Source organism: Aquarana catesbeiana, linkage group LG01 (assembly GCF_042186555.1).
Source record: "Aquarana catesbeiana isolate 2022-GZ linkage group LG01, ASM4218655v1, whole genome shotgun sequence".
Taxonomy (NCBI): domain Eukaryota; kingdom Metazoa; phylum Chordata; class Amphibia; order Anura; family Ranidae; genus Aquarana; species Aquarana catesbeiana.
The window spans coordinates 328822473-328836682 of record NC_133324.1 but is presented as its reverse complement, the minus strand read 5'-3'; the positions used below and the strand labels follow the sequence as shown (position 1 = coordinate 328836682).

General features: G+C 42.6%; 1 protein-coding gene across 1 annotated transcript in view; it reads left to right on the top strand.

Moving 5' to 3' along the window:
* LOC141144970 (rab5 GDP/GTP exchange factor-like) overlaps positions 1 to 12422 on the top strand; it is a 50638-nt gene extending 38216 nt beyond the window's left edge. Inside the window, exon 8 of the mRNA XM_073631144.1 lies at positions 11874 to 12422. Coding sequence (XP_073487245.1) covers positions 11874 to 12182 — 309 coding nt within the window. The 3' untranslated portion in view covers positions 12183 to 12422. The remainder of the gene's footprint in view (positions 1 to 11873) is intronic.
* Positions 12423 to 14210: the final 1788 nt, after the last annotated feature.

The following is a 14210-nucleotide window of genomic DNA, read 5'->3' as shown; positions in this document are numbered from 1 at the left end:
TGGCAGAAACCTGGTAGGTTAAATGCACCTCTTGGGACTGTCTGGGTCTGCCACAGATTTGTCAGTCTTTTGCCTTGCATTTGCTCTTGGAGCAGAAGTTCTGGGCTCATTAATGTGAGACAATTAAATGGTAGTAGTTTCAAAACCAAATTGGGATATGAGGTCTATCTTAAGATCTCAAGCCGCTGAACATACTTCTGTTTTCAGATAGGCTAGATCTGTTCAGTGATGACCTCTCTGCAAGAAGTAGTTTTCATGGTCCATAATCCTCTGTAAACGCACGTCTTCATGTGGCGGTTTGTTTCCAAGCTCATCAAGGATTTCTGTATTTGCAGTGGAAAGCCGTTTCCTTGGGGTTGGCCACAACTCGTGAGGGTTCACAAAAGCGTTTAGCCCCAGTTCTGGGCTTGCTGAGGACACCTCAATACTCATTACCTCAATAATCTTGGCTCAGGAAGCAGTCGATTCCAGGGGTTCCTTTGATAGATTTCTACAGGAGGAAGCTATGTTTAGGTTAAAGCACATTCCCTACATACAGTCCTACTCCAGGTCTTTGTAGAGGATCATTCTCTCTGTCTGGAACTTGAAGATTCAGGCATTGGATTGCCGGAAGGCTCTGTTTCCAGGGCTTTGCAGAGCAAAATTTGGTGGTTGATATTCTTCCTTTTCAGGAATTTAGGGAATAATAACCACTGATGCCAATCTCTCCAAGTTGATTTGAGGCTGGCTACAGTTCAGGGGGCTTGGTCTTCACATGAGAGAATACTGTCCATCAATATCTTGGAATTTTTGGCCAGTACGCCTTGCTCTGGATTATAGGACAAATCGGTTGTAGGTTCAATCCAGAAATGCCTCTGCAGGCATATATATCAACCACCAGGCCGGCACCAGAGGTCATGCGACTTCAGGGAGGTGTACCACATTCTGTCTGGGACAGTACAAGTGCTGTCTCTATCGCCAATACATATTCCAGAGATAAAATAGTGACAAGGGGAACTCTGCAGTGGAATCCTACTAGATTCCAAGTTCTACAACAGGTTGGGACAGGTGTGTCCAGGACGAGAGTCCCACTGCCAATAGGGGTAGATGTACCTGTAACACCTAAAGGATCGGTTCTCCCTAATTTGATGTTTTTTCCTCTGTTTCGGCTTCTGCCATAACTTTTGCGAAGAATCCATGAGGTGGTAACACTGATATTAGTGTTTTCTGAATTAGCCCAGGAGGGCTTGGTACACTGACATAGCGAGTCTTGCGGGGTTGCTCCTTGGACACTCCCAGTCCAGCGGGACCTAATGGTCTTGAATCCTGTATCTCAGCACTGTTGAGCCCTGGAAGCCAGCTTGGGGGAACTTCAATTACAGGACTTGAAAATATTTTTTTGCCTGGGGTGAAGCCAGGAAGTGGCACCTGCAGAAATGCGAGTGGGAGATTTTCTTTTTCTTTCTTTCATTAGTAGGGGAAAGGAGATTGGCATTAAGTACTATTAAGGGTCAGAGTTCATCCCTATCCATTTTTTTCCAAGGGCCGTTGTTTCCCACTCCTTGATTCATACTTCATGCAGCGTGTAACATAGACAGTCCCGTCTGTCAGGCTATTCTTGTGTCCTTGGGACTTGAATTTGATCTTGACTGTCCTTGCAGAGGCCACTTTTTGAACCAATCTGGGGATTCTGTTGGTCCTTTATCTCGGAAAGTGGCTTCTTTGGTGGCTATCACTTAACTAAGTGGAGTGTCAGAGTTGGCGTCTTTTTCATGCAAAGAGCCGTTCTTGGTCTCACATCATGATAAGGTGATGTTGCGTCCTCATCCATTTTTTGCCTAGAATGGTGTCTAGTTTTCACTTGAATCAAGACAATGTCTTGCCTTCTTTTCTGATCCTAAGTTGGCAGGAGTTAGATCACTGCATACTCTGGAGGTAGTTCTGGCAGTCAGAATTACTTGATTTGTCAGCACAGGTGAGGAATCCTGGTTTGTGCTGCCATAAGGCCCAGGAAGGGCATGCGACATCCAGGTCGAATATTTAGCAGTGGATCTGTTAATCAATGATGCCTATGGTTTAAAGGGCAAAATCCCATATTTTTTTTTCTGAGGAGAGATTCTCTACCAAGCGTGGGAGAGTATCTTGGGCCATCCATCATCAGGTGTCAGTGGCCCGGGTTTGCAAAATCACTATTTGGTCTTTGGTTTATACATCTACAGGATTTTTACCAGGTGGATGTCAATAACATAACATACCCTCCCCTAATGGATATTGCTTTGGGACGTCCCAAGTAGTTATTAATATAATAACCGGCTACTAGAGCCATGGGGAGCTTTGATTACAGATCTGTTCTTACTGTCTGCTGCAGCATTGCTTGGTCACCTATGGACACTTGACCCTGATGCACTTAGTGTTCTTTGCCAGCTAACAGTTGACCAGGTTCTGTGAGCACTCAAAACCTAGCCTTCTAGAGCCTTTATGTTGCCTACTGCATTTGCAGCTCCAACATGTCTGATTCCACACACGGGGGGACAGTCAGGCATATCTGGGTGTGTTTCCCCTCCACTGTCCACTAACAGGCCAGGGTCTGTCTGCATTGCACCCCTTGATAGAACCAAGATGCATAGTGTGGAGTTGTGTTGCCCAAGAGTGCTGAAGTCAGTTCCTTCCTTGGAGTGTTCTCTGGCTCCGCTGGGTGTTGCTGAGCTTGCTCACCTCTAAGGGTATGTTTTAACTACAGTCATGCCTGACTTTGTCACAGGTTGCCCAGCTTAACGCTAATCCTGACCTCTGAGGCCACAAACTCACTACCACACTTTCCTCTGCAGACTCAGGTATAGCCCTTATTGATGCGGTGCCCTACACCTTTAAATCTGGAAGATCAGCTTGTTGCTTCTACCAGTACTGTCTAGCTTTGAGTCCCACAGGCCTCTAAAGATTCTAAAATTTTCCCTTTACACCCTCTTTAAAATTGTTTCAGGCCAAAGGTTTTTTTGCACCTCTGAAACACTTGTTTCTGTACAATTCTAGTTAACGATGTCTCTTAATTTAAGGACCCCACTGATATGACAATAAAAGCTTTCTAGGGCCATGTTTGTTTGGGTAGGTTCCGTCTTGCACGCAGTTCTGGTGACAATTCTTTTATCCAAGACAATGGCTGATCGGGTGAAATCCCTTTAAGTTTGAGGTGGCTAATGCTGTCATTGACCCGCATATCATTAATTGCATGGACCAGATTTCTTCTGCTTTAAATTTAAGCTATGATGGTTCACTGAAAGCTTCTAACTTGCTGTCTGGCATTGGTCTTCTGTCGGTGCAGTTGTGTAGGGCTCTGTGGCTGAAAGGCTGGACTGCGGAACTTGTTTTGACCTTGGAGGGGCAATGTCTCTTTGGGTCTATACTGGATACTGTTATCAAGTTTGCTACTTGAGTAAAAATACCCACCTTTCTCAGTAAACAAATCAGTCCTTTTCCTCTTCTCAGAAGTATCCCTCTCGCTTTATTACACTCTCTTGACTTCTTTGTCAAGACCCTTCAAGCTTGGCTGTCCTTCCTCTCAGCGTAGTCTCCTAGTTTGCCAAAGTGGGGGCCTAGCGGCCTTTGCAGATGCTTAAAAGTCCTGAATTCCCTATGTTTGGGTTCAAAAGGTGGTGTCCAAAGTTTTCAAGCTTGTTTTTCATTCTCTGCCTCCTCCTTGCTTTCTCACCTCCAGTCATTACACATTGCCTTGAACAATCTTTATTTTCTTGAAACAAAGGGTCATTGCTCCAGTACATGCTGCCGAATGCTTTCAGGGGTTTTTAAATCAACCTTTTCTCTGTTCCCAAGCCCAAAGGAAATGTTCGCCCATTTTTGGACTTCCAAAACCTTAAAGTAGAATTCCGAGCTTTACCAAACTAGTCTTAAAAACGTCCCCCCCCCCCCCCCCCCCCTCCTAACATTTATGCTTACTAACCTGTGTAAGATGTAAGAAATATCTGTTCTATTGTCTTGTTCAGTAATTTTTTTTTATTAGGTTTTCAATATATAACCGGGTGAGCACCAAATACGTCCATGCAGGGGCTAAGAAACGAAACATCACAGAATGGTAAACATGTCAAGGTGCTGAATATGGCCAGACAATAGAACATGTAAACAAATGAATGGGAAGACCAAGAGGAATACCTTGTAATGTGAATCAAAGAATACAGAATTGTGTGCTTCCTGTCCTAAGTACAACCCAAATTAAGAGAAAAGACAAGGGAAACAAGGGGTTAAAGACCCCAAGAGTAGGAGAAAGAAGGAAGTGGGAAACAGGGACCAGGAAACTGTCATAGGTGACCAGTACAGGCCGGGTTTAACAAGTAAAAGGAGTATTCAATCCAAGGTTCCCAAATTTTGAGAAACTTGGAGTGGGAGCCCTTCAGAAGTTTACTTGCCTATTTTTAGCCCGCTCTAGTCCAGTCACATGGTCCTGCTCCCCTGTGTCAGCCAGCGGCCGCTGACTGACATGGCGGAGATCATGTGACTGGACTAGAGTGGGCTGAAAATGGGTAAGCATACAGATCTTTCTTATATCGGTTAGTCAGAATAAGAGTTAGGGGAGTAAACATTTTTAAGACTAGCTGGGTAAAGCCCAACTAGTCCAAAAATTCTGGATGGAATTGACAAGTTCCATTAATGCCTCTGCATCAAGGAGACTTTCTGGCCCTAGGTAGACCTAGAGGATGCTTACTTGCATGTACCCATCTTTTCGACGCTTCCTGCACTTTGTGGTGGGGCCTCTGCACTACAGGGTCATGGCCCTTCCATGTGGCTTGTCCTTGGCACCTCGGGGTCCAGTCCATTCAACTTTACTTACCCTAAAGATGACTGTAGACCAGCCTTTCTCAACCTTTTTTTTTTACCCCACAAGAACCCTTAAAATAAATTTCAGCTTTTGGGGGGGATTCCTGCTTTAAAAAAAAGAATTTGGGGTAATTGGGAAAATGCCCCTAAATTGATGGTCAGTGGGGAGAATGCCACCTTTACACAGCACTAAAAAAATAATTGACATTATGTAGCTGGCTGTGCCAACTGGCATTGGGCCTGGACCTATGCAAGCACCATCAAATGGGGGGTCAGTCAGCCACAGCTCAAGAAACCCCCAGCAACCTCTGGAGGAACACTGGGGTTCCACAGAACCCTGGTTGAAAATGCCTGCTGTAGACCATGAGCCTCAAAGATGAGAGGTCACCTGTAGTCTGGCAGGTGCTGCTCTGCCAACTACCTTACTGCAGGCTGACTTACAAGTGTGAATAAAAGTATCACATACTGTAGCAAATCCTTAAAGGAGAAGTCCAGCCTGAGCTTGTTTGGCTGGGCTTCTCCTATGGGTCACAGGAGTGCAATTCGTTTTCAGCACTAAAGTCTGCTTGCTGCTGACATCACAGGAATTAGTCCAGGCACCGTGTCATCACGACAAAGTCTGGATCCATCAGGTGCCTGAACTGACAGCCGTCTTAGTGAGCCGCTCTGAGCCTGAGACGGCTGCTCCCTGCCCCTCCACAGCTCAGCGCTCCAGTGAGCGTGGGGGGGCACAGAGCAGAGAGCTGCTGATTGACAGGCAGCAGCTCTCCACTCTGGGAGCTGAGAGAACTAAGCCATTGGCGGTGTTCGATCGCTCGGTTCTCAGTGCAGAGATGCCGGGGGGACAGATGCATGATCGGTCCGATGCATCCACCTAGGTAAGTATGAATCTGAAAAAAAAAAACCTTCTCTTTTAAGAGTAATAAAAAAAACTACAGGACTTTGTGATTTTATACAGTTTTAGTTATTCAGGGGCTGAAAGACAAAGTATGATCAGCATGATTTCCAGGGCAACATTGACAGAGCAGCGTTGTTGAACCTCAGAGGGCCTCTCACCTGACTCTCCGCTCCAAGATATCAGGAACATTTTTGCTACATGATACATTTTTAACAGAATATTTAATATATGGTTTCCTGTGAACAGATGGAACCTCCTTTCCTTGTCCCCAAGGGATAATCTTGTGTCATTTGCAAAGGCTACAGAGAATAACATAATGGCTTTAAATGGAATAGTAACATGCCCACTGTCATAGATTTTCTCAGTTTAAATGGTTTATGACATTTATAAATGGATGTAGCTATTTCGAATAAAAGAACTACTGTTCTGAAGTTGGCATATTATGATATTTCTGTGGGATTAATATTTGTAATGATAATAATCAGTCTGATTTATTTTTATTTTATATGTCTTATTTTTTTTCCAAGCTGTCCAGCAATGTTGACAGTGGTTGCTGGAGGGAATCATCCTTTTTATACATTTCGTAAATGTCCAGGCCTAATTTGTCTACCTAAATACATTTTTACAGTTTTTAACCACTTCAGCCCCTGGCCTATTCTGACACTACTTATTTACGTCTAAAACTCTGCTTGTTTTTTTTGCTAGAAAATTATTTAGAAAATTACTTAGAACACTCGAACATTATTTATATTTTTTTAGCAGAGGTCCTAGAGAATAAAATGGAGGGGGGGTGGAATTTTTTACATCTCAAAATGTTTGCGCAGCGGTTTTTTAAACACGATTTTGATGCAGAAAAACACAATATAATAATCCAACTTTATTGTTATCACAAGGGAAAAACGGCATCACTTGTGATAGCATAGGCAGTGACAGGTACTCTTTACAGAGAGATCTGGGGTCTATATAGACTCCAGATCTCTCCCCTGCCCCTAAAAGCATCAAATCAAAGGAAGATCATTTTGATCCAATGCTTTCACAGGCCGGTAAAAGTCTGTTTGCCTTAGACTGAAACCAAAAGAGACAGTATCCTCGTTGCTCCCTGTTACGTGAACCGTAGAGATAATTGGGGAATTTCCGGTCCTCAGTCATTTGACTTTGAGAGCCAGTTTATGGAATGCTTGCTTTCTTCTATTTTCATCTGGTGATCCAGCCAGCAAGTATGTTGTTTTGCAGAATTTATCAGTATACATGGATGAGACAAACCACGTAAAGCGAAGTTCCAGACATTTTTGTGTTTTTGTAGCTGCTGACTTTAAAAAAAAAAAAAAAACACACACAAAAAGGTCTGCAACTTTGCTTTACGTGGTTTGTCCGGCCGTCCGAACCCACGCTTCTGTCCCTTGCCTGTCTCCAGAGCCGGCATTACAAGTGTGGGCACCCTGATGACACAGCTCATTGCGCATGCTCGAGTCGTGCTGCGCCTCCTCAGTGGCCTTGCAATCTTCTGGGACCTGTGACGTGTCCCAGAAGATTGCAGGGAAGGAGGGGGAGAGAAGAACTTCCACTCGAGTCGTCTAGGGGCCTGAGCGGAAGTGGGAGAGGGGTACCTGTCAAAACAAGTTTCCACTCTCCCCCCCCACCCCCCAAAAAATTATATGCCAGATGTGGCATAGAAGGGGTTAAGGAGTGCTTAAAGCGGAACTTCCACTTTTGGGTGGAGCTCCACTGTAACACTGGCAGGAGTGATTAACCACTTGACCTCCAGAAGATCCCCCCCCCTTTCATGACACATCACTGCGTTACTTTAATTGTATGGTCATGCAACACTGTACCCAAATAAAATTTGTAATTTTTTTCCCCCACAAATAGAGCTTTCATTTGGTGGTATTTGATCACCACTGGGTTTTTTATTTTTTGTGCTATAAACAAAAATAGACAGACAATTAAAAAAAAAAAAAAAAAAAACATTTTTTACTTTCTGTTTTTAAACACATCCAATAAAAAAAAAATTTAAAAAAATAAAATTTCTTCATAAATTTAGACCAATATGTTTTCTGCTACATGTTATTGGTTAAAAAAATCCAAATAAGCGTATATTGATTGGTTTACGTGAACGTTATAGCATCTGCAAACTATGGGATATATTTATAGAATTTGACTTTATTTTTAATAGTAATGGTAGCGATCAGCGACTTATAGCGGGACTGCGATATTGCAGCGGACAATCGGAAACTAACTGACACTTTGCGGGAACCAGTGACACCATTACAGTGATCAGTGCTAAAAAATATGCACTGTCACTGCACTAAAGAAACTGGCTGGGAAGGGGTTAAACCTCTAGGGTGATCAAAGGGTTAACTGTGTGCCTAGCCAGTGTTTGTGTTTACTGCTTTTATAAGGGGAAGTGATGGATTTTTAGTGTCTGCTTTGCAGGAACACAAAATCCATCCCTTCCCCCATCAGAACGGAACTCTGCCTTGTCTACATAGGCAGAGCTCCATCCTGAGTCTCTGCCTGACGATTGGCGGGTGCTGGCGGACAACAAGTACCCGGCACCTGCAGATTGGCTTCCGCTGTGAATAATCCTGTCCCCTGCAGGCGGAAGTGCAGCATCACACATATATTGTAAAACTGCCAACCTAACCTGGAGGACCTCCTATCACAATTTGGATTAGCGGCAAGGATGGGAAGTGTTATCATAATGGGGGATTTTAATTATCCAGACATAGACTGGGCGGAAGGAACCGCGCATTCGTCTAAGGCTCGCCAGTTCCTAAATGTCTTGCAGGACAATTTCATTGGTCAGATGGTAGACGTGCCAACTAGAAAGTACGCGTTACTAGACCTACTGATTACCAACAATACAGACCTAATCATGGATGTGGAAATACGGGGCAATTTAGGTAACAGCGATCACAGGTCAATTAGCTTCAGTATAAATCACACAAATAGGAAACATAAGGGGAATAACAAAGACACTAAATTTCAAAAGAGCCAAGTTCCCTAAACTACCTTGCTAGAAGATATTAATTAGGATAAAATCAGAGGAACAAAGAACACAGAGAGATGGGTTTGCTTTAAGAGCATATTAAATAAGGGCATTAGCCAGTGCATCCCATTGGGAAATAAATTTAAAAGAGGGAACAAAAGTCCTGGGTGGCTTAACTTCAATGTAAAAATGCATATAAAATCAAAGGAGAAAGCCTTCAAAAAATACAAGGCTGAGGGATCATCATCAGCATTCAAACTTTACAAAGAATGCAACAAGAAATTTAAGGGTGCAGTTAGGACGGCTAAGATAAAACATGAAAGATACATAGCAGAGGAGAGCAAAAAAAAAAAAACCCAAGAAATTCTTTAAGTATATAAACGGTGAAAGAGGGAGGACAGACCATATTGGCCCCATAAAGAATGAGGAAGGGAATCTGGTTACAAAGGATGGGGAGATAGCGAAGGTATTGAATTTATTCTTCTCCTCTTTCTTCACGAGGGAATCGGGGGGGGGGGCTTCAGTAACCAAAACTGCAGTGTTTTTCCTCATGACACATCACAGGAAGCACCCTTCATGGCTAACAGAGGACAGAATTAGGAAAAGACTTGAAAAACGTAACATTAATAAGTCACCGGGACCAGATGGCTTGCACCCGAAGGTCCTTAGGGAACTCAGTCAAGTAATTGGCAGACCATTCTTTCTAATTTTTACTGACAGTCTACTGACTGGAATGGTACCAGGTGATTGGAGAAAAGCCAATGTAGCGCCAATATTTAAAAAAAGGCCAAAATACATCCCTGGGAATTACAGACCAGTTAGCCTAACATCAATTGTATGCAAGCTCTTGGAAGGGATGATAAGGGACTATATACAAGATTTTAGTAATAAGAACGGTATCAGCAGTAATCAGCATGGATTCATGAAGAATCGTTCTTGCCAAACCAATCAATTAACCTTCTATGAGGAGGTGAGCTGCCATTTAGATAAAGGAAGGCCCGTAGACGTGTTGTATCTGGATTTTGCAAAAGCATTTGACACAGTTCCCCATAAACGTTTACTGTACAAAGTAAGGTCCGTTGGCATGGAGCATAGGGTGAGTACATGGATTGAAACCTGGCTACAAGGGCGAGTTTAGAGGGTGGTGATAAATGGGGAGTACTCTGAATGGTCAGAGGTGGGTAGTGGGGCCCCCCAGGGTTCTGTGCTGGGACCGATCCTATTTAATTTGTTCATAAACGACCTGGAGGATGGGGTAAACAGTTCAATCTCTTTATTTGCGGACAATACGAAGCTAAGCAGGGCAATAAATTCTCCGCAGGATGTGGAAACCTTGCAAAAAGATCTGAACAAATTAATGGGGTGGGCGACTACATGGCAAATGAGGTTTAATGTAGAAAAATGTAAAATAATGCATTTGGGTGGCAAAAATATGAATGCAATCTACTTACTGGGGGGAGAACCTCTGGGGGAATCTAGGATGGAAAAGGACCTGGGGGTCCTAGTAAATGAAAGGCTGAGCAATGGCATGCAATGCCAAGCTGCTGCTAACAAAGCAAACAGAATATTGGCATGCATTAAAAAGGGGATCAACTCCAGAGATAAAACGATAATTCTCCCGCTCTACAAGACTCTGGTCCGGCCACACCTGGAGTATGCTGTCCAGTTCTGGGCACCAGTCCTCAGGAGGGATGTGCTGGAAATGGAGCGAGTACAGAGAAGGGCAACAAAACTAATAAAGGGTCTGGAGGATCTTAGTTATGAGGAAAGGTTGCAAGCACTGAACGTATTTTCTCTGGAGAAGAGACGCTTGTGAGGGGATATGATTTCAATTTACAAATACCCCATAATAGGGATAAAACTTTGCTGCGGAAGGAAGTTTAACAAGACACGTGGCCACTCAATAAAATTAGAAGAAAAGAGGTTTAACCTTAAACTGCGTAGAGGGTTCTTTACTGTAAGAGCGGCAAGGATGTGGAATTCCCTTCCACAGGCGGTGGTTTTAGCGGGGGGGCATCAATGTTTTCAAAAAACTATTAGATAAGCACCTGAACGATCACAACATACAGGGATATACAATGTAATGCTGACACATAATCACACACATAGGTTGGACTTAATGGACTTGTGACTTTTCAACTTCACCTACTATGTAACTATGGAGCTATAGGTCATCAAGTGGTTAAAATGATCAGCTCATGCAAAACCTTTATCCCAAAAAAGGAAGAAAAAAAAAACTGCTGTAACTGCTTATAAAGCAGGGGTCTCAAACTGGCGGCCCTCCAGCTGTTGCGAAACTACAAGTCCCATGAAGCATTGCAAGGCTGACAGTTACAAGCATGACTCGCAGAGGCATGATGGGACTTGTAGTTTCACAACAGCTGGAGGGCCACCAGTTTGAGACCTCTGTTATAAAGTGTAAGCTGGAGTTTGTCTTCACTTTGTTAGTAGCTCTAAATCTGCTAATACATTTAACACTACCCTCCCCCCCAGACTGAGAATGCTGTGCCTCCTCTTCTCATTCCTCCAGAGTTGTGTCTCACTAATACAGGAGGTGTGTTACTGGCCAGATCACCAGGTGAAGACAGAGGGAAAAAGCCAAAGAAAAGAAAACGGAAGCAGCCACATCTAATGCAAATCTGCAACATACTACATTTTTGGGTTTAATACGACTTGCTGACTGCCTAACTGTAAATGTACATCATTACTTTGACGTTAAATACCGGGGTTATGGCAGCAGCTAGCTGCCATAACCCTGGTATCATTATTTACAGCAGGTGGCCAGCTTTCAGATAAAAGTGGTCACAGCGGCAGGTCCCCCGCGAGATCACTTTTATAGGGCCACGAGAAAGGGAGATTTTTAAGTACTGTAGTTTGTCATTCCAGAAGCGTATAAAATTTTAAAGCATGGCATGTTTGGTATCTATTTACTTGGCGTGACATCATCTTTTACATTATGGAAAAAATTGGGCTTTTATTGTTTGTTTTTTTTATACAGTATATATTCTAAGTAATTTTCTAGCAAAACAATACTGATTTTCACTTGTAAACAACAAATGTCAGAAAAAGGCCTGGTCTTTAAATGGTTAAAACAGGTCGACACATTCAGAGATATATATGAGTTGTATAGGTGAATTGTCATTACTGTATGTAAAATAATCATGCTGTTCTTCTATCTAGTGTTCTGCATCCTCTTACATTGAGACTATGAATTTTTCATCTCTTGGGCTCACAGAAGAAGAGTTCAATCATATAATGCAGCAGAAGTCGAAAAGATGCAACTTTGCTGGAAGTAATATACAGGGCACAGTACAGAAGATGGAGGAAAACAAGCAGCTTTTGGTCGACCTACAGTATCGCCAGGAGGTTCTGATCCAAAAGGCAGAGTGCCTGCTAAGAGAAATAAAAGCTTGGCCTGTGTCTCTACAAGGTGAAGTCCAGGAAATCCTGCACAAGTTCCCTCTGGATATTAAGCATCAGACAAACTAAAAGCAGTGCTTGGTACTTGAAGAAATGTGAACTATTTATGCTGCTATTGACTGGGGCTGCCTAATGAAGGAAATGTTCAACGTTTATGAAACTGTCTGTTTTTCTGCATCTGATATTTCATAGATTTTAGACTTGTTTATTAACACTAATACCAGTTTATAATGTCCCTGTTCTAAAAATCAGAGCTGAAATGTTTATTCTAAGCCATATGTAAGCTATTAAATTATCTGATCAAATTAAGTGCAACCTGATTACTTTTCAGTAATCTTCTCCTGTAGGATAACACATTGAATCAGTACTACCGTTTAAAGTGGTTGTAAACCCACAAAAAAAAAACCTGCAAGATAAAGGCATAATGAGCTAATGTGCATAACATACTAGCTCGTTATGAAATACTCACCTGAGATCGAAGCCCTCGGATCAGTCCCTGTACACTGCACCGGCCGGCGACATCGCTTCTGTAGTAACTTCCAGGTATCGCGGGCTCCAGAGCCGTGATGACGTCACTCCCGCGCATGTGCCAGGGAGCCGCCAGTAACCGCACACTAGCTGAAGCAACGATGCAAACGTGTCATTGCTTTAGTGCGCATGTTCCGATGACGACGGTACATGCTGATACAGGGGATATCTCCTAAACCATGCAGGTTTAGGAGATATCTGGGGTAGCTACAGGTAAGCCTTATTATAGGCATACCTGTAGTAAAAAGTGGTCTGTAAGGGTTTACAACTACTTTAACTGGCTTCAAATGTGTGACCTCACTTTAGGCAGTAATGATGACATACATTGGATGGCAGCTAGAGGTGACAAACATTGTTCTATAAATGTGCATACTGCTATTACTCAAATTTTGCACAGGTCATCACAGTTGGCCTTAGCTCTGTGTAAAATCATCTGAAACTAATTGAGCAATGATTAAACAAAAGAATTTGTTAAAGCCTAACTCCCTGTTTACTTGCACTTTAATAGTTTGTTTGGGCCAAGCTGGCCCAAACTATTTCCTTTACTAAAGGATGCATCTGCTGTTAGCGCTGTATACTTTTAGTATACATTGCAGTGTTTGGCAGCGGTACAGGGACTTCGACTTGAGCTGAGTATTGTTCAGCCATTCAGAGGAGGTCCTATATTTTATATCAATAAATCGATTGGCTGACAGATGATCCAATCAGAGCACACTTTGAATTCATTGATAAAATACAAGGATCAGCCCATCACGATTTTGTTCCGACAGACAATGGGAACATACCACTGCTGGAACACAGCATTGCCATATATTGACTAACGCTGTATAGCTTATACAGCGCTGACAGTGGGCACATCTATTAGTAAAAGAAATGGTTCATTTGGGACAGCTTGGACCAAACAAACTATTTGACACAAAAATAAATCTGAAATTAGGCTTTTGAGACACATTCTAGAAATTTGAAGAATGCAGAAATTGTATGTACTCAATTTGTAATAATGGTTGGTGCTGGAAGTGGAACTAACATATATTGTGGCCCATGTGATAAGGTGATTTGCAGCTTTCATAAGCGAGACAACTTTATTTAGTTTATATATAGAGATCTAAACCATGCCTGTAAGACTCTGTACTATCAGGAGATGGTTTGGAGACTGGAAGAAGGGGAGGATCAAACAGCCTTTTTACACAATGCGCAGAATTAACCCCTTAGGTTCCACAGTGAATATAACAAGCATGCTTTACTGCATATGCAGACTGATTTTACTGCTGTGGGTTTAGTAATACTAAGTAAAAAAAAAAAAAAACTCAAGTGTGCCTTAGCTGGTCTATATAATGTCAAAGTATGAGTAAACATCTATATGTTTAGATGGCACTTCAGCCCCGGAAGGTTTTACCCCTTCCTGACCAGGCCATTTTTGGCGATACGACACTGCAATACTTTAACTGACAATTGCGCAGTCGTGAAATGCTGTACCCAATTAAAATTTTATGTAATTTTTTTTCTCAGAAATGGAGCTTTCTTTTGGTGGAATTTGATCACTGCGTTTTTTTTTTTTTTTTCCTTGCG